At 42.1% G+C, this 27,709-nt stretch overlaps 1 protein-coding gene across 14 annotated transcripts in view; it reads right to left on the bottom strand.

The window, feature by feature from the left end:
• The window catches only part of tcf4 (transcription factor 4), a 224,107-nt gene extending 197,823 nt beyond the window's left edge, over positions 1–26,284 (bottom strand). For 6 of the 14 annotated variants that reach the window (XM_076758147.1, XM_076758143.1, XM_076758149.1 and 3 more), the window contains exons 1-3: positions 25,421–26,284; positions 25,037–25,075; positions 20,526–20,598 (exon numbers count right to left, since the gene is read on the bottom strand). In XM_076758147.1, coding sequence (XP_076614262.1) covers positions 20,526–20,598; positions 25,037–25,075; positions 25,421–25,522 — 214 coding nt within the window. In that variant the 5' untranslated portion in view covers positions 25,523–26,284. Of the gene's footprint in view, positions 1–20,525; positions 20,599–25,036; positions 25,116–25,149 lie in introns of all 14 variants that reach the window. The other 8 variants (XM_076758145.1, XM_076758154.1, XM_076758150.1 and 5 more) reach the window with 8 other exon arrangements.
• Positions 26,285–27,709: the final 1,425 nt, after the last annotated feature.

Below are 27,709 nucleotides of genomic sequence, written 5' to 3'. Positions count from 1 at the left end.
AATGATTGGACGGGCTTATTACAGGACTGCGACGGCCACACATACTATTATTTTGTCGGCTTAATGTTTTGTAAAAGTTACATTTTCTTATATGGCTTTTAAGCCACCTGCATTTACCAGCCTGAGTACTCAGGGAAAAAAAAAAAAGGTCGTTCATTAACATATTTCATCCTAGTTTTGTTCACAAAATGACCACTACACTAAGCTAAAAGGATGAACGTGTGAAACATTATACCTGCAAACAATATTATAAATATGAACATGCTGATTATATAGAGAGACTGCTGAGATCAGAAACTATGCACACAGACAACAAGCAGCCCTGAAGAAGAGAATAAGGAAATAAGAATATGATAGTGGAGCTGCAGAATCATTTCAAGATCAACTTGCTCATGGCAGGAGCCCTGTTTGACACATTACTAAAAATCCTGAGAGTTTACACCAGAAACAACTAATAACTGCAATCCAGTTCATCCTTGACGACAGCACAAACCAGCCACCGTTACAACGCATGACCCCTAAAGGTAACCTCATTTTAAAATGTGCTTTCTCTCCTAATTCATATACGCAGAGTTCACTTCACACATCGCCTTCGTGATCGACTCCAAAAATAACAGACAGAGGCCTTACGACCAGATTTATGCAAGATGGACCCAGCATGTATATTCATTAACACATACACGCTCAAACACACGCACACATTTCAAACATGCACAGCTACAAATTAGAAAGAGCTGAGTAAATGTGGAGCAGGGCTGGGGGTGGAAGGTCTGCAGCCGTCTGAGCGTGGGCTGTGTTTGGGAAGGAGAACAGTCACTACTTGTTTTATTGCCTCATGATGTACACCTGCAACGACTGAGGAGGAGAAAAAAAAGAGGCTGAGGGCAGACAAAAGGCTTACATCTAAGAGATAGAGAGAGAGTGAGAGGTAGTGTGGGAACGCCTGTGTGTGTGTGTGTGTGTGTGTGTGTGTGTGTGTGGAGGGGGGGGTCTCAGGTTACATTCTTACTCACAGACAAGCTGCCAAATGAAACCGTGTGTGCACATGTAGCTTGCACTCTACAACACACACACGTCCACATATAGGATAGTAGCCTGAAAAACATATTTGCTCAGGTTTAGGGCACTTGAATGCACAATATGGCCAAAAGTATGTGGACATCCCTCACATTCTTTGGTGTACTTTTGATTTGGATCTCTTTCTCGTGGTTTAGGCCCAATAGTTCCAAATTTACTGCTAGAACACACAATGATATACAGTGTCCTCAGTTTGTGTTTGAAAGCCCCGATATCAATCTCATCCAGGACCTTTGGGATGAGTTGAAACACCCACTGTGAGTCAGACCTTACACCCAACATCAGGATTCAACCTAAATACTCTTTGGGGCTGAATGGAAGCAAATCCGTGCAGCCAGGTTTCAACATCTGGTGAAAAGACCTGACTGAGGAGTGGAGGCTGTTGTAGCAGCATTAGAAAGAGATGTTCAAAAATCATATTTGGGTGTGCTGTTTGGTTGTCCACATACTTTTGGCAATGTGGTGTGCTGAAAAGAAAAGTCTGAGCAGAGTTAGGACGGAGCTCAGACCTGGCAACCCCGCCGTGAGGAGAGGACCTTCGAGATGTTGTGTGCCATCACTGCACTCAGTAGTTTGATGCTGTTCAAAGCCACAGTGTTAATTTAAACAAGAGGCGAAGTAAATCATGTACATGGGACAGTTCTGGGGTTGTTGCATGGCAGATTTTTATCTTTTTTTTTTTGACGGAGCGAGGCTAGCATATTTCATCTGTTTCAACTCTTTGCTAGTCTAAACCTGTTTTTTTTTTTTTCTTTTTTTCCCCCTGCACAAGAGTGTAAGACTAGAAGATTTTTTTTTCCAAGTTCAAATAAAGGTTGAATTCAAATTTCTGTCTAAAATTCAGGTTAGGGCCTATTCAGCAGACAAGGTAACAACTCCACAGGTCTTGTAGCCTGAACACTCATCCAGTGAAGGAAAGAGTTTATGGAGGAAAGAGCGAATGGAGCTCTTGCTTTCCTGGAAGTATGGTCCTGCCTCAAGGTGAACATTTACTGATCTTTGCTCCAGATTCCTGCTTCTAAAACACAGATAATTTTTTTTTCCACAGAGGTACCAGGAATCACTCATTTTGGGCAACATGGTGGTCTAAAATTAAATTACTCTGTTCAAACAGGCGCAGAAATACAGTCAGCTCACCCTCACAGACTTCATCCCACAGACACGCTACAGTGACAGACCCTTGGTCTCGCCTTGCCTCCCCTCTTACAGAGCCACTGAAGCAATTAGTTCTGCTTCCTCAGTCCGCACTGAAGTATTTAAACCTCTGGCCACACCCAGAGCCTTCTGTCTAAAAGAGTTACGCCAGTGAAAAAACAACAAAAATGCCCAGAGTCCCTCCCTTATATGTACATGCTGAGTGTATGTTTAATCAGCTGATGTTTTCAAGCATTTTTTTTTTTTTTAATAGAAAAACTCTTCTGTCCAGAATAATAGTATAGAATAATAGAAAAAAAAAGTAGAAATCCTGGGATACACTCTTGAAGAAATGGGGTTGTACAAATGACCTTCATTGGTAACTTGGCTTGATTGCGATACAATTGAAAAAAAAAAAAAGTTAGATGTCCTGAACCCTCATGGAGACAAACTGGTACAGGCCTAGTTTTGGAAACTGCGTTCTTAGTTTAGTGAGGAAGAACTTCACTGACCTTAACCCAAATCCAACACCTTTGAAATCAACTGAAACAATGTGAGCCAAACATATCACTCAACATCATGTTAGCTGAATTATAACAAATCCTTAAAGCCAGATTCCAAAATATGGTGGAAAGCCTTTCCTGATTAGAGGAGGCTGTTACAGCTGGAGATGAACGCCTGCTGTCTTGGAATGACATGTTCGGTTATCGGTGTCATGGTCTGGCGTCCATAAACATTTGGCAATGTAGCGTATGTCTTAACATTTCACGGATCAAATCTTTAGTTTCAGCTTTTGCAATCACGGCCTTTTGGTTTTGGATTGGCAACCAACATAAAAAAGCACAATAATGCAAATGTGTTTGTATTTGTTTTGCAGAAGTAGGTGTCACATGCTTCCAAATGGTGGTTATTTCTTTTAAAGCTCCAGTGTTGTAAATCTTGTTGATATACACCTCTGCCTTCCAAGAACACAGCAGCAGGGAAACAACTTCATAAAGCCGCATTTATTGGATAATTGGTCCTTCAAATGGCTTCAAGCTGTTGAAGGATGGCCATCCAACAGGCAGCAGGCCGGAAAATGGGAGAAAAGAGGAAAGTCTCGGGCAAAAAACAAAAACAAAAACGCAGTAATGTCCTCTTTAACGTCCTTTTAACCAAAGGCTAAAAACACTGTGTGGAAGTGAAGGTTTCACCCTGAAGTTATTACAGACACAAAACTGTCAAATAAGACAAACAGCTGAAAATACACAACTCAACTTTTTCAATGAACATTTCAATGTGCATGAATACTTCAGCAGAGTGCAGCCAGTTTACAGGGTTAACAAAGAGCTTTTTTAATATGATGCTGGTACAGACAAGTCTTTCTGTGGCAAGTCCCACTCAGGTTTCATGGTTGTCCCAGCAAGTCCGAGTCAAATCTGAAGGGTATCAGATCAAATCTCAAGTCAGGTATGAAGACATTCAAGACAATCTGCGTTATTTTTCAAGTTCTTTAGGTTAAATCGAAGTCAGTCCTATGTGATTTGTCCAGGAAGTGTCAGAACAAGGGTCAGGTGAAGTCTAGTGTTTTCAGACAAGTCCCAGTCGGTTGTCAACGCCTTCACGGTAGAAAGAGTCAAGTCAAATCTCAGTTCTGCCATGTGAGATAAGCGACTTGTTAAGTGAGACAAGTCCAAGTCAAGTTTAAAGAAATTTGACACATTTCCAAAACCCATCTCAAGTCAAGACAGGTCCAAGTCCAAGTCAATTCTTCAGTCCTTTATGGTAAGTCTAGTAAGTCAATTCTTTCCAGTCTCTGTATGCTGATCATTAATTATTTATTTCATCACATTTTCCTTTAGTAGAATTTTTTGCAACACTGATACAGAAGTCCTTTACCACACAGGTCTCATGAATGACAAATGATTCATATTCAAGGTGTGTCCCTCAGTTTAGGTCATCAAGTCAACTGTGCAGTTCAAGTCCAGTCTCAAGTTTGTTCAGAAAATGCTTAATGTTGACAGTGAACACTAACCGTGGTCACACCTCCAGCTATAGGTCATTGGTTTTATGAAGAAACATGAAAAAGAAGGCCGTAATAAAGTTTAGACTGGAGGAAACAGAGGCAGAGAGAGAATGAGTGGGAAGAGACAAAAAGAAAAGAGTAGAAGGGAAGAGTCAGAGAGAAGGACCGGATGAAAGAATGGAAAAAGAAAGAGTGAAAGGGGAAAAAGTGAGGTGGGGAGAGAGAGAGAGAGAGAGGGAGGGAGAAATGTTTGGAGTGAGAAGTTCTTACTATTCAGAGTCCTGACAGTGTGGAATGTGAGAGGGGAGATCAATGTGGTATCTCAGACACACACACCAACACTCTCTCGCACACACACTCAGACTGCCAGATGTTCTTTAGCCAATGAGGAAGAAGCAGTCTGGTCTCCTCAGGTCAACCCACATGTTTCTCAGACACACACACACACACACACACACACACACACACACACACACAGAGTCAAGATCTGACCTGTCTTCCTCTCATCAGCTTTTCTTCCTCGCTACATTCACTGTGTGTGTGAGTGTTTGCCAAAATTCACTATTTTATCAATGAAAGGTTCACAGATTGCAGCTCCGCTCTCTGTCCAAGGCTCTAACACTGGCACGATTAGAGCTTCAATGGAAAGCTGCTAGTTCAATCTACATATCAGCCGTTCCTTTATTTCTTAAGCATCACTGTGTCGTTATTGACTGCCCTTTAGCAAGGTGCTGAACCCAGCCGAGGCCGAATGTTCTGTGAATGAACCACGCAGCCAGGTATACAGTCAGTGTGAATGTTTCAGTGTGTTGATAAATAAAATCAAAAATAGGAATATAGTACAATATACAATGAAATATGAATGAGAAAATTATTCAAAATCAAGTTTAAAGATATAAATGTTAAAAACTAATAAAGACATTAAAACATAAATAATAAAACAACTGTTACTGGGGCTTCCTGTCGAATCTCACGCCTCCAGCAGCTTAAGCCAATCAAAATGAATCCTCTGGCGACAAACCTCAAGCGGTCAGAAGGGAAATCCACAACATCAGAGGTCAAAGGTCAAGATCAGCTCCAGGGATGTGTCGCTGAAGTGCATTTCAGCAGGGTTCAGTGTCTTTCTCTCTCCTGTCCTGCAGAACTCCATTAGAAAAATGTCTAAAACAAGACTAAACACACTGGGACTTTGTCAAATAAACTAGTTTCACGCTGGACCAAAACACCAATTAAACGTCAGGGAAGGAGATCCAAATTAACACAAACACAGCCAGAGATGGTGGCATAAATTTACTGCTGATATTGTGTGTCTGAGAGCGTGCGTGCTTTGGAGAGCTCATTTTTCCTTTTCTTTTTTCTTTTGTTTTACACGGATGAACAAAAACACAATAATGCCACACACACACACACACACACACACACACACACACACACACACACACGCACACACGACCATAACATGCATGCACACTTCTTTCTTTTTCTCTCCATTTCTCTCGGCCTCCATGAATACACACTTACAGTACACACACACACACACACACACACACACACACACACTCTCTCTCTCTCTCTGTCTGGCCCATCACAAGACCAGATGGCACTAGGGGTGTTCCAGACAATTTACAGTCTGTGTGTGTGTGTGTGTGTGTGTGTGTGTGTGTGTGTGTGTGTGAGTGTGTGTGCATGTACATGTGCATGTGTGCGTGTGTGTGTGTGTAAGGGAAAAAGGGGGTTGGTTGGAAAATATATCTCCTCCACACATACACACACATAAGCACACACTCATGTTACCATCACTTTTGGGGACATAACCATAACCATAACCGCTCCTTTCCTAACCTAACCTAACCTTAACTCAAGTCTGCACTCTCAGATTTAATGAGGTACGTTCTGGGGACTTACATTTTGTCCCCATAAGGAAGGCGAGTCCGCACAATGTGACTGTGTAAACAGATTTATGTCCCCACAATGTAGTAATACACATACACACAAACACACGCGCGGGCACGCCTATGCGCACACACACACGCGCACACACGCACACACACACACACACACACACACACACGCACACACACACACACAGAGGGACTTGGCAGTGCCACTCTGGTGCCAGTGCTGCCAAAGACTGAGAATAAAACAAAAGCCGGGACGAACCATCACGCTGCTTCCCTCCTCTATCCCACCCCTAACTCTGAAACAGATGGTTTAACCCGCTGATCTCTGTGGTGTGAAGGTTCAGTGTGTCTCTGGCAAGTCAACTCACATCACATTTGTACATTGAACAACTTCAACAAACTGATTCATGCAGAGACAATATACATACAAGTGGTGAGTCATGTGCAAGTTCACATCCATCTCAGTTGGAGATGAACAAGAAGAAATGGAGGGTAAAGAGGAAGAATACAATGAGAATGGAGAGGAAACAGGATGTTTTTAATTTATAATATACTACGCCTTGATAAATTCCTGTGATACAACATAAAAATGATTTTTGGTGTGAGCTGTGAAATGGGTTTGAGGCAAAACAAATGGAAGAAAAATCCAATTTAGTATCGCATCTTCTTCAGCACGTGGTGTGACGTGATTTCCTCACCATCTTCATCATTCATGTCCCCTCTCCCTCCATTTCCCCCTGCTCTTCAGCTCCTCTGCACTTCCCGAATCTACAGCCTTATGGCATAGTCACTGCAGGTCAGACGATTGTTATTTTCAGGATTCTCAGAAACGCCAACATTTGGCATGTGAGTTGTACAACACATGTTTCAGGACAGTTTTCACAGGTGTTCAACACTTGGCAGATATCTGTATATGAATGGACAGAAGAGTGTCAGTGTTCCAGGGATACAGGAACCATGTTGATACAGTTGGTAAATTCTGAGCAATATGGTGTTTTAACACCTGTATTTCAGGTCATTTGGTTGATAAATGATTGGAAAACTGGTTGGAAAAAAATGCTAAATTGTTGCCTCTTAGTTCTGGTGGAATTCACCCTGCAGCTCCATCTTCAAATGGAAAAGGAGATAAACATGAAGTCACATGAACTGGCACATGACACTGATCAGACAGCTTTTAGCCTGGTTGACAGATCACTTATGATAAGACTGTTTCATAAATAGTTCAACCTTAGCAAATGGACTAAGAAAGAGGAGAAATGCTTCAGCATTTTAACTTCTGCTTTGTTCCCACAAATGAACCACACTAGCATCCGCTGGCAAGCGCACCATGATCCTCCTTTTGAAGCAGTCTCAGTTTGGCTGTTTAGTCCACAGAAGAGTTCATCTGACAGCTTTCACACCTTCCCAATAGGCTGGTTGACACAAACTGGTTGCTTTGCTGCGAGTAACACCTGAGCCCCGTTTACCAGATATTTAAAAATCATATTATAGGCTATAATTATAATTTCTGCAAAGCTGCTCCATGAAACGTTTTTCATCCCCCAACTTCTAGCAGCTCCTTTTTGAGCAGTAACAGTGGATGTACAGACTACAATCATCTAGAAAACATCGAGACATGACGACTGGCCATCTACCAGGCTAGCTAATTGTTGATTTCAGTCTTTATGCTAAGCTAAGCTAACAGGCTGCTTGCTGTATAGCCCTGTATTTGACAAAGGAGTGATGTTGGACTATTGCTTTAATACCCTGAGAAAATGTGTAAATTGCATACTAACAGTTAAAACTGAACTTTGAACATCCTTGATTAGCTAAAATTTGACTAATCAAGGCTGTTTCATTATATTTTTGGTGAAAAGCATCCTTCTCTCTTTTTTGAAAGTTGTATGTCCTTCCTAGCTCACTTTTTTCTTTTTAGCTTACAACGAAAGAGAACGGCATCTCAGGACGCTTCACGCTAAAAAACACATTCAGCCTTGAGTCAGTACAAGCTTGTGTTTTGTGTTGAGGTCAAAAAGGAACTGGAATAGGAAACGCGGAATCGGAGCAGGATGTAACAGTAAATGTTGAAGGTTGAAAGGAAATACAAAGTAAGATGAAGAAAAAAAAAAGTCACATGACCACAGGAGAGTTATGCACTGAAAGTACCCAAACAGCTTTGATAGGAGTATAAATTAGAAAGTAAAAACTTTTTTCTGCAGTGACTGGCAACATTATGAGGACAATATGTGAGTCAACAACAGTTTGCTGGTGTAGCTGAAGCTGGGGACTTCCAAGGAGGGAGTAGGAGGAGGCGGATGAATGGGTGGAAGGGGAAGAGAGAGAACAACAGCAGGAGAACAAAGATGATGAGGAAGGCAAAGCAGGAAAAAGGAGGAAGAATATAACAGGAAAAACAGGAGGGAGAGACTGGACAAAAAAGAGAACATTGAGTGACAGGAGGAAGAGAAAGAGCAGGACAAAAGAAGAGAAAGGGGGCAGACATGAAAGACAGACTGATGATGGACAAATAAACAGAGCAAAGAAGGAAAAGACAGACTGAAGGTGGGAAAGAAAGAAGTATGATGATGAGGAAGCTGAGAGAAGAGATGGCAATGTTGAGAAGGAGGAGAGAAAGGAAATACGGAGAAGAAAGGAAAATGAGGCAAAGCAGGAAAAGAAAGCGGTTGATAGGAGGCTGATGAGGAAGAGGAGTAAGTTTAGTATGAAGAAGCGTAGATGGGAGAAGGAGCATTTAGGTGAAAACAGGGAGGAGGAAGAGGAGGAGGAGAAAGAGGGAGAAAATGAATATGTGAGGAAGAGGAAGAGTTAATATTAAGGAGGAAGATGAGTGATGGGGTGAAACTAGCGAGGAGGAAGAAGAGGAGGAAGATGAAGAGAGAGACAAGCAGGAGGTGATGGAAAAGGAGGTGAAGCATGACAAGTGGGGAGGTTAAAGAGTGTGTAAGTGTAAAATGAGGCAGAGAAGGAAGAAGAGGAAGACGGAGGAAGTGAAGGAGACTAACAAGGAAGAGTAGTCGGGATAGGATGAAGAACAGAAGGATGTAAAGGAGTAGTGACGGGGCACAAGCAGCGAGGAGAAAGAGGAGGGTAAGAGGACGAAGACGTAGGTGGAATCAGCTGCTCCGACTGCGACATGTGATTCTTCTCAATTAACAGCCACCATTTTCACAAAACACACTCTTCTGCCTTCACTTTAGCCACTTACGCACCTTCACACACACACACACACACACACACACACACACACACACACACATTCTTACTCTTCATGTGCCACACACACTGCAGACACTCCCAACTCCCAAAACAATTTAGCTTGTCACACACTTGCACTTACAAGCATAAACACAAACACACACACACACACACACACACACACACACACACACACACACACACAGACCGCCGCCTCCCAGAATAAGTTGGCTGTCTCTAATTGGAGTGGTGTTTGTTGCGGAGAGGTGTTGAGCGCCGCTGTAATTGCCAGGCAGGCTGGTTGACGTTCCCTGTCTCTTTATTTCTTAAGGACTGGGTAATTAGGCACGGTGACTGCGATTGTGCCGCCACCGCCGCCGGTACGAGTGAACAGGTGTGGGAGCGCGCGCCGAAACACACGACACCTCGCCGACGTCACAGACCGACCACGGAGAGAGGAGAAGGGCTTTTTACCGGGGACGAGGGGCCCCGCAGCCGTCAGGTTTCACCAAAAGACTCTGAAGATGGAGGACTGAAACCATATTCACCACAGGAGGGGAGGAGCAGGTATTCAGTCAACTTCAGCTGATTGGAAAAAGAGGAAACGAGCAGATTGTGCGACTGAGCGGGAAAAGAAAAGACACCGACACTTGTGAATAAAACTAATAACTCGAAAAGACTAATTGGGAGAGCAGCTTTGACCTGAATTCTACCATCAGCGTGCTAACATGCTCACAGTGACAATACCAACATGCTGATGCTTGGGAGGTATAATGTTCACCGCCATAGTTGGCTGTGTTGGCATGGTAACATGTGCTGATCAGCACTCACCACACAGCTGAGGCTGATGGGAATGCCAGTCAGTGTTGTAGGTATCTGGTCTTGGTATTTGGTAGATGAAGTGTGCGATCACCACAGCGTTCTGTGGGGAGCAAACACGTCACCAGATTCCATGGCGATCCATCCGATGGCTGCTGCAACATTTAACTCAAAACCACAAACGTCAACCTGTTGGTGATGTCAAAGGAAAAGTCTCAGGATCCACAAAGTCATTAAGATTCACCCTCTGGGGAACATGAATATCTGTACCGAACTTTATGACAATAGTTGTTCAGATAAGGACTGGACTGGCTGACTGATGCTGCCATCCCTGAAGCTAACTAGCTGCTAGCGTAGCAAACAGACCAACCTGAAGGCGCCATATGACTACTGACAGTGCCGGCATCTGATAACAACAATATCATTGGAATAATGAGGTGATATGAAAAGGTATTCAGACAGATCATCAGGCAACCAACAGTGGTCAAATATTTAGAAAATAAAAATTGCTGCAGATGTTGTTCATGTTCATCTTATAAAAAGGTCTAGAAAACACTTTGTTTTGTTTCTTCCTAAGCAGTCTCCACAGTTAATGGCTGGTTTATACTGTACTTTGAACATACAAATCAGACAGGTAACCCGCTGCAGGTGCACAACAGATGCTTCTAAAACAGTCACTTCTGACTTCAGACCAGCAATTAAACACTGGCTGCCTGTCGACATTGAGTCAACTTATCACAAGCGGTTCAAAGCAAAACACACAGACACCGAACACACACACACTCGTACAAAACACTGGAGAAACAAAACCGACAAAATGTCTTTATTTTATTCTTTTAACTGATTCTGACATCCAGTTACTGCTTTGGTGATTTACAGAAACATGATGTCTTTTCAACTGAATTTTGCTCATTTAAAACCAGTTTTGACCTGCAAAACAACAAAACCAACCAAAACTGAGAGACAAAGTAATTCAGAGTGAACAAACAAATGTAAAGCCAAAGCAAGCTATGGAGATCTCACCTAATCTAACTTCTTAAAATTAAAAGAAACCCACACCAGATCAGACTAAACAAACTCAAGATGAACTCAAACTACGGTCTGGATTACCAACTGGGCAAAGTGGTTAGCTGCCCTGGGTTACCAGACCCTAAGGGGCCCAAAGGTCCCATCACTGTGTGTCGGCTGGTTTGCGGTATTTTGGTTAATTGTAAACTTGTTGAAGAATAAGAGACACAACTAGAAACTGAAATCAACTGAAAGGCTAAGGGTCTTTAGGCAGGTCCTGCAGGACCACAGCCATGGGCCACTGGGGGCCCACAGCTTATCTCTTGCCACATAATGGCATATCTTGCCCTACTCAACACACTACAACTAACCAAAACAAGTTCAGAAGCCAAACTAAATGAATTAACTCAATAAAACTTAAGCCAAAGAGACCAAACTGAGCAAAATAAAAACTAATCTAAATTTAACAGCTCAGCCCAGCTCAGCACATCTCAGCATCGTCTTTGGGGAAAACATATGGAGCTCCGACTCGGTAGCGAGCCGGCCCGTCGAAGCAAGCGGCACGTCAATCTCCTGAGCTTTGAAAAAAATAAAATAAATAAAAAAAACGCAAATCCACGCCGAGTTCTCACAGACGCTAACCTTGAAATCACTGCCATTATTAGCAGAGTCATTATTAGCATTAGAAAAGCAAATGGGGCTAATAATATTTGCCATTATGGCTAAAAACGCCTATTAATCCCTAATCCGCACCACAATTAAGAGCATGGCTGGATGTTTTTGTGAGTCGTTCTGCATCTCCTTGCCGGGGAAACAAGACAATTTAACAGCCTCAGAGGCAGAGAGAAGGTGGGAGGGTGAGGTATTAAGCAACTGGTTCCTGCTCTCCATCTCTATTTTGAAAGCGATCAGCCGGGGTGTTTTTGAGTGACAGGCGTAACAGAGGCAGATTTGACTGGATAGAGACAAGAGGGTGGCGGTGGAGGCGTCGCTCGCTGCGTTGAAGCACGTTATCTGTCTCGGTACAAGTGCGTCAAATCAAATGGGAGAGGGGATATTATTAAAGCAACCCCCTTTTTTTCTCCGCTGTGAACTGTGACTTAATAAGCTATGCCAATTAGGGGAACAAAAATCAGGCATGCCATCGGGGCTGCATCTATCCTTGCCCAAATTTCTCTGCTAATGCGTGAAGCTCGCTGGCACGGGCGACAGTGCTGCTGTGTTTTTCTGTTTGGCTTTGACAGGAAGAAGAAGAAGAGGAAGAGGTGGAAGGTTGGACAAAAATAATGTAAAACAGGGTAAAGCTGATTGATTTCTCCATCGTCTGCCTCAGAGTTTTTCTGTTCCTCCAGTATGCAGTCAAAGAATCCCATGCAGAAGCCGGCATACTGTCTGCACATCCAAATCCTGATAAATCGGATCTGTGCAAATTTTAATGCTGTTTACTGAATTTCTGCTGTGCAAATCAATGATTCTCACCAAGTTGGAATTTAATACAAAGAACAAAATTTGATATTTTTGTTTGACATGCTGCTCTAATGTAATGCACAGAGTAAAACACGGCTGAAAACTACAAGTTAAAGTTTCATAATTCATGTTTGACTTGACAACATGGCGTCCAGCCCTAACTTAAGACTTGTCTCAAAACTACGGGTTAGATCATCCCGCTGCAACAAATACATGAAATGTGCATTAATCCACCGTTGAAAATAGTCCCCAACAACAACTGTTTGGGCACTGAGCCTTCTTTGAAAATTCAAACATGCATTTATGAGCCGTTTCAAAGATTCATGTTACCATTAAGAAGGAGATCCACAGACAAGTCAGAGAGCGTTGAGTGTGGACGTCCAAACACAGGCAGGTGAGGTTAATTGGTGACTGATTTGCTGTAGGTGTGAATGTTAAGTGTGAGTGGTTTCCTGTCTCTGTGTGTCAGCTGTGTGATTGACTGGTGACCTGTACAAGGTGTGCACCTCCTCTCATCCAGTGACATCTTAGCTTGGCTCTCAGGGATACGCAGGTAAATCCAATGGATGAATGGAATGATGGTCTGTGTGTTTGTGGGATTCATTTGAAAAAGACAAAGAATTTTGAGCACCTGATTTCTGCTATTTCCCTTCTTTTTTCTTTTCTTTCTTCATTGCTTGCTTCTTTTCCTTCCTTCCTTCTTATTTTTCTTCCCATTACTTTTCTTTCCCATCCTTCCATTGTTGTGTTCTCCCTTTATTCCTTCATCCTCCCTTCTTTCTTTCATTACTTCTTTCTTCCCTCTTTCCTCCTCTTTTTCTTCCATCTCTCCTCTCTTCCTTTCTTTCTTTCTTCCTTCCTCCTTACATTTCCTTTCCTCCTTATTTCCTTTCCATTCTTCCATGTTTCCTCATCCCTTCTTTCCTTCCCCCTTTCCTCTCTTCTTTCTCTCTTTCCTTCGTTCATTATTTCCTCTTCCTTCCTCCATCTTTCCTTTCTTCCTTCTTGGATCACTTCTTACCTTTCCTTTCCTTTCTTTCTTTCTTCCTTCCTTTTCTTGCTTTCTTTCAGCTGACACTTGAGGAAACATTTCCCCTATTTCGCGTTGCCAATTTTATGTTCCATGGCAACAGGGATGATGATTTGCCCTCCTGCCCCCAAAGTTCCCTTCCCATCCCCCTCTTTATTCCCAACTACACACACACACACACACACACACACACACACACACACACACACACATTCAAAATCTCTTCAAATCGCTCAGACACACATGTTTATGCTCAACGCTCATTCTCCTATGAGCATACGCATTTACACTCTCTCACACACTCATAATCACACCTCAGTCCCCTTCCAACACTATTGACAGGGAGACAAACAGCGGATCTGAGAGGTTATAACAGCTTTTAAAAAAAAAAAGAGGAAAAACACCAAAACCAGCCAAGACCTGAAATAGACAAGTGGCGGTGGCAGCGGTTTTGACAGGCAGAGTGAAGCCGCTCGCTGAATGGCTTCATCCAGGAGGAGATTAGAAACACACACAGAGTTTGAAGTGTGCATTATCTTTCCAGGGATGATCCCAAAATAAACAACAACAACGGCAAAATCTCCCAATAATTAAAACGCCTAATCCACTTCCTGGTTGGCGATGACCGTGGGCTGAGCGTGTCAGCCGGGACTCGTGGGGATTGTGTGGCGTTTATGTTTAGATGCTTTTGTGTTTAAAGGTGAATTTATAACCAAAAATACGAGGACTAGCATGGGATGAGGAGACGGCCTGAAAACTGAAATTTATGCACGGCATTGTGAGAAGCTTGTCATTTCAAAATTCAACCTCTACATGAGACACACTTGAAAAGAATGTCACTCCTTATCCTCAGAAGCATCAGATAAACCCAACCCTAACGCCTGCTTTGATTCCTCTGCCTCTCTCAATGACTGACATGTTATTTTTACACAATACTTTTCACGTTTCATGCTTTCATCCAGCCTCTTGTCTCCTTTATGTCCTAATTGCGCCTTTGATGCTGTCTTCTTTAGCCCTGTTTGGTAACCTCCACCTATTTTCCGGAGTATTTGGGGACAAACTGTCTTCTTCGTGTTTGGGACTTTCTGCATTGACCTTTGTTAATATGGAAGATTCAATGTGAGGATGTTATGTACATTACTGTGCTGTAGAGTCATGCTGGGTATCAAACCGCAACATGTATTTACCAAATTCTTCTCAAAGTAATTCAATGTCTTATTCTTGAAGGAGAGAGTTTTGGTAAATTTGAGATTTAAATTTAGGTTTTATATGATACATATAGTCTCAGAGCCTCTCTGTCATGCAGGTTATGCAGGTGAATATCAGTGCTAGAAGAACAGACCTTCCTATAATTAGACAAATTCTAAACCACAGTTACATTAACACAATAATAAACATCTCCACCAGGTCTATTGAATAACGTAGTACAAATTAAAAGTCTTCCCTTACACACACAGAAGTTTTTCCATGTCAATAAACTGAAATGGTCATTAGTTGTCAGTAGTCGGTTCCATTCATATTTATTGTGCAAACATTAACCAAATTTCCAAAAACTTGGCAAAAGAAAATGTGAGTTAATGCACATTTTCAGCCATGATGGTGGTAATAATATTAGGAGTTGAGTGCATCGAGATAAATGGTTAGTGCCACTGATTCTCCGGCCATGCTGGTGAGATAAAGTGTCATTTGAGACTAAAATGAATGAAAATCTGATGTAAACATGACATTTCTGTTTGTTTCATGCATTCACGTGAGGAAGGTTACAGTCTTCTAACAGTTCCGCACAGATCTGATGTTTCCATCAGCTGCAACTCTCCGTCTCTTCAGAGGATGCTCCTTCTCACCAGAAGAATGGCCGTATAGGTAGTCTGTGCAAGTAGGTTGTTACAATGCAAATTTATGTTGCAAGCTCTAGTGGCTGTAGTAATTCAGATGGGAGTGAGGGAGGAAGTCGAGGAAGGTGACGTAGCGTAAAGAGCAAGACAGTCTGCACGTGGAGGAGGTGGAGTGGATGGATGGGTCACACAGACACAGGAAACCGCTCTCCGTGTCTCATGTGAAACAGAAAGTCAACGCTGCCTTACTTTAGCTTAGGTAACATACACAAGGGTTACGCAACATCACCCAAACCACGATCTTTTCCTGAACCTATAAGACATTTCAGGAGAGTCTGGCCCACTCACTCAGCCGTTTAGGTATGAGGACGCGCTTCATGTCTGTTTCTGTTGCACTATGTTGCATTTTATTTTTAGCGATACACCAACTGTTCCACCTCAACCAAGAATAAAAACTAGTTTGTCACATTTTGACTTTTGAGGGAAATTCCAGCATTTCAGGTTTCTGCACAAATTGAAGATGTGCAGAAAAACAGGTGGTTGGAAACACAACCACCTGTTTTATCATGTTACAGCATGTTGAACCAAGCCTGCTGAACTCAGTGTCCCATCATTCCACTCTTAGGACAGGAGGAGCAGACTGGTTGGACTGTAACTGTTGCTGTACGAGGGGATCAAAGGGCCCAAATGTTCCAAAATGAAGCTCATATTATCTCACTTTCAAGAATTACACGTCACAATTTTAACCCGTTAAGGTCATGAAACTTTCTCAAATCCATTTCGACACCAACACCAACTACATGTTATCATTCAGGCAGAATAAAAATTGATCTTAATTCATGAAAAGTTAGCATCTTGACGCTACAAAGACTTTTTCGCTTCCAAATTTGCCAGTTTTGGGGCCCCTGGTGGCCTCTGAGCACCTGCTAAGTCCAATTTAGGCCTCCAGCCAATGCTGCTGTGCTGTCAGTTTTAAAAGGCCAAAGAAATGGATGTGAATGGATGAGATACGCTCATTAATCCCACGCAAGGCCATGAAAGTCTTGAGCTAAGTGGCGAGAAGAAAATACTTGACAGGAGTGAACATTGAACATCATGTTTCATCTCTAAACACATCTTTAAATGTTTTTTTTAAACTTCTCTGATATCTTAACCAAAGACGTGACTGTTAGCCTGAACCTGTGTGGACTCTGTTCAGCATCGGTGTGTCCCAGCCTCTGGCCTCGCCCCAGCCTTTTGAAACTGCTGCTCTCATGGTTGTGTAGGTCTATAGAGTTCTAATTAGCTGCATTCACAAACAGCGCCGGGCTCATCAAAATGCCGAGGCCTGTAGAAAGCCACAGCAGGGGTGAGCAGAGCACGAGCTTGTGTGCGTGTGTGTGCGCGTGTGTGTGTGTTGCATCCTTTACACGTGTGTGTTTAGATGTGTGTGCACGAGAAAGAGAGTGTGATCTGTGCACAGGGATGAGAGCATGTGTGTGTGACACCAGTGTGTATTCCTGTATCAGAAGCTAAAAAAAAATCCAAACAATCTAAAATGAAGATACACATCGAAGCAGCAAAGCGAGGCCTAACAACCGCTACAAATTCTGCAAAAACAGAGCGTTTTTTTCCAAAAATTGGAACATTCGTCGTCCTGCCTCACATTTGTATGCACAGCACGGGAGCAAACAACACCACCGAAACCGCAGAGCACAAACAACAACAACCACACAATGAAGCAGTAAACAAAGAAGACGTCTCGACATCTCTCTGTTTTCCAGCCAACAAACAAAATGGCTTCCGAACGCCGTTTAGAGGCAAATAACATGAGCGGGAGCACCATAAACAGCCCAGCTGTTTTCTGTGAAAAGCTTCCAGGAAAGATTTTTAAAAGAAAATATCCTCCTGCTCTGAAGGACCAGGTTTGAGCTCGTCTCGTACAGATGTTACAGAACATGACACGCATATACCATCAGACAATAAAATGCTGGAAAATACACGAGGGAAGTGCAGCACGATCAACAACCTGATGTATGATCACAGCAAAGACGTCAAATATGAAAGTGTACATTTGACCACGGAGACTAAATGGACCTGTTGGACTGCACAGCTTAGTATTATTTGTCATCCTTGGAATATAAATGTCCATATACTCAATATATAAGAATACTGGATATTAATTTAGCGACCTCTGCTTATCTGTAAGGAAGTCTGGTCATCAATTTATTCAAGCTAACCACCCAACTTGTACACCTGCTCACTAAGCAGCCCAAAAAACATACAGAAAAGTGTCTTTTGGATTTAAAATTGCAACACTTCTTTGGTTTATCTTATGAGGCATTTATGTGAAATTGTGTCAGAATTAATTTGAATTCTTAAGTTATGGCCTAAAATGTGTTTTGTGAGGCCCTAATCACCTTTGACCTTTGACCACCGAAATCTAATCAGTTCATCCTTGAGTCCAAGTAAGCGTTTGTGCCAAATTTGAAGAAATTCCTGAGAAATCGTGTTCACAAGGAGCGACAAATGGACGGACGGATGCTCACACTACACGATAACATAATGCCTCCAGCCATGGCTGTCACTGGGGCGGAGGAATAAAAAAAAAAAAAAAAACCACGAGCCACGTTTCATGATCACTGCATGATCGATGATAGAATATTGTTTTGAGTAGAACCACTCAGCCAGTAGAAAGATTTCACTCAACCTCCCCTACACATCTGCACATAGTTACACATCAGTACCAAGTGGGCGTTCAGACTGAAAACAGCCCTGCGTTAAAAACCACGAGTTACTGCAGAAGACTTAACAGGCAGCAGAACACCTCACAGCAGCTTAAATGATACTCTGACCGTGGACAACTCTGGAAAGTCACAGCTGCGATTATTAGTTGCGAGGTCAACAGTAAAAATCCTCCAGGAATGCATGCTTGCACGTGTTGGCCGGATGACCCTGCAGTTTTTCGCTGAGCCCTCTGCGCTGGCAGCCCGGCTGCATCGCTGGACTGGCCTCATTCAGATAAATGCATTTTTTCAAATAATGCTAAAGTCAGTGTGAACGCAGCCGAACTGACTGACCGACCTGAACTCTTTCACTCATGAAGTCACTCAGTGGCTTTCAGACTGGCTGGATGAAAGCATGAATGAATGAGTGAATCAGTTACTTCATGACTCACCCACTTACTATCAAAGTGACTGACTGACTGACTGGATGACTGACTGACTGAATGACTGTGTGAATGAATCTATAATACATTATGTACCCACACACTCTTTCTTTAACTAGTTTATTCTGTCACTCATGTACAGGGGTGGAGGAAGTCTTCTGATCTTTTGGTAACATTACTCATATCACAATGTAAAAATACTCATTACAAGTAAAAGTCAGGCATTTGAAATATTTCCTGAGTAACAGCATGTGAGTATGATCAGATAAAATGTACTTGAAGTATGAAAAGTGAAAGTATTCAATGCAAAAACTGTCCCCTTTGACTCTACCATTATATATTTTATCAGTGTATTATAAGTCATGCATTAGTGTAAAAGCAGGATTGTACTGTTGTAGTCGGTTGAGGTGGAGCTCATGATTACGTTCATTGTGGATTAATCTGCTGATTATTTTCTCCATTCATTCAGAAAATAGTGAGAAATGCCGTCACAATTACCCACAGCCCGAAGTGACACCTTCCTATAGGGAGCTGTCGCTTGTTGTGTCAAACCAATAGTCCAAACCTCCAAATTCTTACAAATAAATCAAAATTACCAAAGTAATCAAAAGGAAAAGCAGGAAATCTTCCCATTTGAGAAGCTGGAACCATGAAATGTTTTGCATGACAGATGACTAAAGGATTATCGGAACAGTTGCCAATTTATTTTCTGTCGATCAACTGGATTCAGCTCCACTTGTAGATACTGTTGGTAGTTTATTTCTGAAGAAAACGTCATATTTTATAAGCTTTATGTACACTCAAGTAAATGTACTCTACATCTCACCACTGCCGAAGAACGAGTGCGGCTTATTTCAATGAATGAAACACAGACTCCATCACTGCACAGAAGAATGAACAAGTCATTGATTGACTCAATTTGTATATTCAGACACAGACTGTCTGATGGACTGAAATACGGACAGCGCAGTTAAATGCTACACTCAGACACACACATATCCATAACATTTCAAAGTCAAAGGCAACATGTCCCACCGCTGATGAAACCAAACTGTGCCTGCTCCACACTGACAACAGCACTGTGCAGAAAAACACAGCGAGCTGATACACAACACACACACACACACACACACACACACACACACACACACACACAGAGGCAGGAAAGAATGAGAGCGGCAAATCAGAAAAACAGGAAGTCTCCTTCAGGAATGAACTTGAGCAGCTGGAAAACAAACGTGTCGCCCCAAAATAAAGAATAATCACAACATCACCTAACAGTCGTATGACATTCCCGCACGCACAGACTGCACAGGAGCATACAACACACACGTATGTTACAGGTGATCTGGGAAATTTAAGTGTCACACACAGTCACACACTATAATATTCAACCTCAATCTCTCTCTGGTCAATGTGTGTTAATCCGCTGCTGGAAATAGTGCCCAACAAATGCACTATTCCCTGCTGTTTGAGCAACTTTTGCTCAAAAAAAAAAAATGCTTTTTAATTAAAAAAGACATTTACATCTTCAGTAGGAATCAATGGGTTTAGTGCCACAGACAGGCAAGTATAGATGGATGAATGGTGCAGAAAACACCAACCAGCTCAACAATAATGCCAACCAGAGTGCTCAAACAACAGATGAGCAAGTCAGAGTTTATAAAGACAAATCCTGCATATTTTTCGTCCCCTCAGAACAAAAAGCCATCCACAAAGCAAAACGGCATCAAACCCAAAAAAACTGCATCTGCATGTAGGGAACATGGTTACCAACACGAGAAAATTCAAACAGCAAGCGAAGCACCAGCGAGCAGGTGTAAGAGGAAGGAGAGGAGGAGGCTGAGAGAAGGAAAAGAGAAGAAAAAGAAGAGGGGGGGGGGGAAAAAGAAGAGGGCTGACGTACTTGAGCCAGAGAAATGTCCGCTCCCCAGGGAGGTCGGCCCGTTCTTTCCACTGCTAACAGGAGGGGAAAACATCTACAAGACAAACAGAGCGCACATTACCTCCGAGAGCACTGACACTGCAGACAGCAAGACACATCTCTACAGAAACATCACCGCGGCTACACACAAAAAGCTTCATTCCAAAACACCGGGGCGGCATTTGGCTGCAAAATGCTGCTGCCAGATTCTCATCACATTACAGTCTTATTGGGAAATGTCTTCAATTTAATGGTCACTCAATCATCTTTATTTTTATCTTATTATTTATTTGAATTTTTTTTTCTGCTTTTAAAATATTAGATATGCTGTTTTGGAAGGAAACTCTCTGTGGATATTTACCAAGAAAACTAAAGGTCCATCATCACTGGGGCTGGGTGTCATTCCATTTTCTTTTAGCATCAATACCAAAATGATAGATTCTTTTCTACATCTTTCTTAAAGAAACATAAATGTGCTTCTCGTTTAACAAAGTTCTCAAATGTAAAATATTTTTAAAACACAAGTTTGCAGTCTAAAATTGACAAGATTAGGATTGAAATCAGGAACATCAAGAGGAACTAAACAACATCATCAATCTGACAAGGATGTGATTCCTGCAGAGGTGGGACAAAGTCACTGTTCTGCAAGTTGCAAATCTTTGCTGTCAAGTCCCAAGTCAAGACCTGGTTAAGTCTTAACTCAAGACAGGTCAAGTCCCATGGGACAGTCCCACAGGCCTGAGTCAAGTTCCAGGTCAAGATAGGTAGTCACATGTCGAGTCGAGACAGGTACATCCCACGTCAAGTCCAACAAGTTCCAAATCAAGACTAACAAATCCAACGTCAAGACAGGTTAAGTCTCAAGTTTCATGGGGAGACAAATAAGTCCTAGTCAAGCCCGAGGACAAGCAAACCAAACCAAGTCCCAAGTCAAGACCCAAGTCAGCTTCCATGGAAATACTGGTAAACATCAAGTCAGGCCCCAAATCAATACAGGTAAGTCCCAAGTCGAGTCCTAATTCAAGTCAAACCAGGTCCAAGTCCTTTACTTTGTGTTTAAACCTGAAGTCAGTGTCAGTGTGTGCCCTTCACCTCAACTAAGACCATTCAAAAAATCTAAACAGCCAGCATTATAACCTACAGGATGAATGAATACATGTTCAAATTCTCATTTTCAATAAACTTTATCACATTTAATATCAAACCGATCAGTCACACTCATCATTAGTCATTTCCGAGCCAAATGTGTTGCATGCTGACATTTGTTTTTTGATGGACCACAGCAGTCTGAACACGCGACTGTGATCATCTGAAGTGTCGTCTGTTGTCTGTCTGCTGGTCAGTTCTGACAAGCACAGTCACACTGATTTGAAGTATATCTGAAAAACACTTTTTTTAAATTTGTCATCTTTAATTTTTAGCCGTGATGAGAATATTAAGTCATTCGGAGTCTGAAGTCACCCGCCATTGGTGTGAAGGTCAAAGTTGAGTTCCAAGTTTGTTTGTTTGTTTGTTTTTTATTTAAAAAGTCGAGTCTAAAGTCATCAGATTCTGACTGTAGTCCATGTCGTGACTTGAGTCCACACCTCTTTAGTGTTTTCAACACTATGGGCACAGTTTGGTCTGCAATCAAAGTGTATGTAGGTTCGATACCCAGCCCCAATGATCACACAGACAGAGCTCAGAGCTGAAAACAGATATGAAGAGTTCATCGTCCAAAAACACTGTGGGAACGTTTTTGGGAAGCAGGAGGAGATCAAATTCCTCGCTGAGCATCCGTGAAAAATACACAGGATGAAATAAATCACCCGCTCACCTTTATTCGAAAGGCATTTTCATTGAAAAGTGGCACTTTTGCCAAATGTTTGATGGCTCAGTTTGGAATGAAACACTTCATATCTACTTCATATCTGACTTAAACATACGAGATAATCATCAGGACTAGTTACCATCTGCTCTACAGATCTACAGGAGAATCAAGCCCACGTTAAGACACAGACTGAAGCTGAATACTGATTCCTGCTGTTTAACAATACGAGCTACTGTGGGAAGCCTCACCACAGAACAGTTCACATTATCAGAGTGAGACATCTGACCCCGATAGATAACCTCTCTGGATAAACATCAGGTCAGTGTGTCGCCGTGTTTGATGGTGAAATCTCAGTGATCGTGAACACACTCTGAGCTTCAGACTTTCAGATGCTAAAAGCTTTTCAGGATTTGAGGGAATTTTTCTTTTCTTTTGAACTGACCACTATATTAGCAAATGAAGCCTGACTAAAACAACAGATACTTGATCTGTCATTGTTCTTAATGCAGCCTGTGGGGCCTGTTAGTGTGTGTGTTGGATAATGAGGTTTGCTCGTGCACTCCATCTCCCTAACGGCTGCGACAAATAAAGAGAAAACAAATGTTTGCGAACTAAAAGATCTAATTCTGATTATCAGCGGGTCTATCGATATCCCAGTCGAGGCTCTTTGAGCTGCTGGTGTCAGTTTGTAGGCGTGCAAAGACAGATGATCGCATAAATTAATGCGAGCGGCCTGCGTTTATAATGAGACGAGACACACTCTGGCTGCTGCTGCCCTCCTTTGTTTCAACGTGTTTTCAAGAAATAGAATTTAAGACAGGTTGATTGACATTTTTGAAAACCTGTCAAAAATGAAACACAGGAGAAATATCTATAATATTCCTGTGATATACCTCAGGGACTCAACAGCATGTCTGCACTACTAAATAATGATTTTGTTGCACTTTTGTCCACAGTTCTAATCTTCCAATATTTTTTAGTGCCATTCATGAGGAGTTTGTGGTGATTTAATTGGACTTGATGGTATTTTTGCCACCTATAATATTAATACAGCACTTTCACAGTGTTTAGTCTTACTGTATATATAAAGTATACAGCTTGGATCAATATTCCAGCAGAGGTTTGTTATCCTGGTCCTCACTAATGGATTGACTGATCCCATTTTACTGCAACAGTTTAAAAATATTCCTACAAAATTCTTACATGGACATTTGTCACATAAGTCTGTGGGACTCAGTTATGAATTTAACTGTCTTACTGTAAGGCTTTTTGGATAAATATCGCTGTAACCTTCCTGTAATATTCCTATAATGTTGTTATGGAGGCTTGAGAGAATTCACGGTGCACTAAATGATGACTTTGCAGCGATTTTATTGGACTTTTGTCACCTATAATTCCTCTATAGAGACTTTAACAATGCATTTATGGTATACACAGGCCTAACTAGCCATGACAGCACATGTTTTTACATATCATATTATTGCTATAGAGGGATGTCACATGTCTGTGGATCTCAGGGCTGACATAACAGTGAACTTACTGTATGGCCTTTGTTGAAAATCTCATAATAACTGTCCTTTAATATTCCTACAGCATTCAGAGATTATCGTGTTCATGGTTCAATGAGTGGACACATACTGTATGACAGTATGGCGTTCTTTAATATTAAAAAATCACTATAGTGCAATCATGGGAAATTATGGTGTAGATTATACTGCTCTTATAATAGCTTTCGAATTTAGAAACTATTTGTGTAGCATTCCTACATAGTCAGCTACAGTGTGTATGCAGGCCTCAGCTGTGATTTTATCATATTTGCTTATTGCATTAACATTCCAACACAGATTAAGAGGTTCATTTATGGGGTTTAAATCTCTTATTTTTGACTCTCCTGCAGCATCACTGGTCTTTTATGACTGATGTCCTGATGTCAGACTATATGCCTCCTATAAAATATATCAAGAGCACTCAGGTCACTCACACTGTGCACGCAGGCCTCATCTGATCTAATTTGTTTATTGCAGTCACATTCTTGCAGGAACTCACACTGATGCAAAAAAAAAAATAAATGGAATGATGTTCTCACCTACATTTGCATCTCATGCAGCATGATTAGCCTCATTCCTGTCGTGCTGATATTTTGATATTATGTTCATGATGTCTCTCTACGTTTCCTTTTTTTTCCCTCTTCATTTTGGGGTGTTTCTGATTTTTCTTTTTTTTTTTCTTTTTTCTTTTTTTCTTTCTCCTCCTCTTCAGACCAAAGTTGCTCCCAGAGGAGGAGAGGCGCAGGGAAAACATGGCCGAGAGCGGGGACACTGTTTCCTGTCCGTCAAGTTCACAACACAGGCTGTCCTTTAACAAAAACGCAAACTTTTAAACGGAGTCATGAGTTTGGGCATTTAACAGCCTGCTGCAGGAACATTCAATCTGTGGTGACAGTGAGACACGTTTGTCTCTTTTCGGCTGTCTGTCTGTCTGTCTGTCTGTCAGTCTGTCATACAGGTTCATGATTCAACATCGAGCCTTTTGCATCTGAAATACTCTGCACAGCCCGGTGCAGAGTGCATGGAGCAGCCTATCAACTCACACAGACGAAAAGAAACATTTTCTTAACCCCTATCATGGGCAAAAAATCAGGCTACACATGAAGGAGAAAAGGACTTAAAATGAGATATACTACCATGGATGTTGGGAACATTTTCAAATCGCTGTTTCGCATCTATAAGACAACAAAATTACTAATGCAGCATCACAATTCTCTGCACACACACACACGCACACACACACACACACACACACACACACACAAACAAAAAAAAGAAATTACAAAAACCAACAATATGCACTGAGTTCTATGCAAGTTACTCTACATACACACACAAGTTTTGTGCAAATAGTTGAGTGAAGGCTAAAATATGCAGGTTACGTTCGGTGCAACTCATACGTTAAAAATGTAAACAGTATGAAGCCTACAGGACGCGTTTAGTTTCTTCTACGGCTTGTTCTGTCATGATACAAGTCCTAACATTCATATTAAGTAGGAGAAGAAGATGGATTTCCTTACCGCGCTGAAATCCAGTAAGTCACTCAGTTCCTTGTCTGTTCCCAAAGCTGCCATCCGCTGTTGATGATGCATTTTAGCAAAATCGCACGGACCTAAAAACATGGAAACAAATGGAGAGATAGATAGATAGAAGAGGATAGGTAGACAGATTGATAGATGGAGAGATAGAGGGAGGGAGAGGAGAGAAGAGAGGAGGAAGACCTCGGCTTTTTGCGCACCGCTCCGCTCCCGAATCTCTTTTCCTCCACAGCGAAATAAATCCAATAAAACAACCTCAAAGCCTCGATCACAAATCTAGTTTTCTCTCATCCTCGGAGCAGGGGCTCAGTCCCGGGTTCCTGGTTTGGCAGCAGGAAATAAATCGCAAGAAGAAAAAAAAAACTGACAGGAAATAAAAGACGGGGGGCGACAGGACGGGAGTCTTTTCGCGACTGTTTTGGTGTGTTTTCCCCAGCCCAAGAAGTCCGACCTCTCCGCGCTAAGACGCAGTTCGTCCGCCGCGGCTGACTGTCAGGCTCACACACGATAGAAATAAATAACACGCTGAGTCTCCGCGAAGCTCTCAGGGAGGAAAAGATCACCTCTGAAATGCGTGCTGCTTGTTTAGTGTGTGTGTCTGTGTGTGTGTGGTGGTGTGTGTTGTGTCAGGCAGGGTGAGCGCTGCTCCTGAGCGGGCTGAGGGTCCCCTCCGCTCGGCTGCGGGTGCTGAAGATCCCCAGGTACGCAGGACGGATCCCATGTGCGTCTGGCACAGCCTCGGTGTGATAAATGTGTTCGTGCGGCCACCTAGCTTACATTCTCGTCTAACACCACCGCGCCGAGCGCCGAGCTGCTGCTGCTGCTGCTGCAGGAGAGAGCGGAAAATCTGCAGGAAAAATAAATAGATTTGAAAGAAAAATTGGTTTGTGGATTTGATTGATTGGCTGATTGGTGCGGCGATTGGCTGGTTGCTTTTGGACTGGGTTAATTGGGCTACTTGGGGTTGGAAAAGGTATTTTTTTTTCCCTCTCGAGGGAACTGTAGTGCTGCTTGAACCCGAGACAAAATCAAACTTTTTTATTATTTATTTTAAAACCTTAATGTTAATTTATGTGTTACGTGTATTAACTTGATTGTGTTTATTATCTGATTATATCAGCATGTTTATTTGTTCACCTATATATCTTTTTTATTAATTTAGATGGCTACTTTTCCATTCATCCATTGTTTGACATCTCTAAATATGTCTATCAATGAATCCATCTTTCTTCTTGTGTTTTATCTGGACAGTTTATGCGTTTTTTCTTGGTTAGACTGAAAAGTACAGTGAAACAAGTGCAGCACTTGACCTGCATGGTAACCCCCTATGGGTCACCGCTTAAACCACAACAGCACCAAAACCCAGCTCTGTGGAAATACTTTGCCGTACTTTTTTTTTTTTTTTTTTTGTGCAGCCCACAGCCTGCAGGTATAAAATGACTGGCCTATTTCTGCAAATTACACCCTGCATGTGCAGGTTTCTTTCACAGAGGAAAAGCAAGCAAAAACACACAGGTGCAGGTTCGACATAAAGGCTTATTTGTTGCTGTGTGAAGTGGCCCTGCCTGTTGGCCCTTCACAGCCTGTCACTCTCAAACAAACTGAAAGCCATGTAACAGCTTATACAGAAAGCAGCAGAGAGCACAGATCCACTCGATGTTACAAAACACGGAGGTGCAAGCATGTTTAATCTGCCTTACGTTCCTGATCTGAGGTGAATTTAATCAACAGTTTATGCTAAAAGTGCTGACGGGACGATCTTGTCAGACATGAGGTAGACAGTGAACACACCACAACTCTGTTAATCCACTTTTTGAAGCCAAACCACACCTGACAGACACACATGTATACAGGCTGACCCCAGGGCTGATTACCGCTCATGCAAAGCAGGAAACTGTCCCCAGACCCCAAACCCCCCAGGGTCCCCAAAAAGCCCCACTTTCCCTGTGTGTCAATTGTTATTGCTGTTGTTGTTTTGGCATGTTGATTAACTGCAAATTCATCAGGGAAAACTGTACCATAAAGTACAAACTGCTGGGTTGTGTATTATTAACTAATAATAATGTGGCCCTGCAGAGGGTCAAACAAGGTCCCCAAGTCCTCACAAAAAAAGACATGAAGTGAATGAGGAATGTTAATATTGTCACTATGAGTCATTACAAACAATAACAGTCTTGTTTATGATTAAATCAAACCAGGAGGACATGGATGCTGCAAGGAGAACGATGTGTTCTGGTTATTTCTGCATCCTAAAGTTTGTTCATATAATGC

This window comes from Chaetodon auriga, chromosome 19 (genome assembly GCF_051107435.1).
Source record: "Chaetodon auriga isolate fChaAug3 chromosome 19, fChaAug3.hap1, whole genome shotgun sequence".
Lineage (NCBI taxonomy): Eukaryota > Metazoa > Chordata > Actinopteri > Chaetodontiformes > Chaetodontidae > Chaetodon > Chaetodon auriga.
This window is presented reverse-complemented; position numbering and strand designations above follow the sequence as displayed.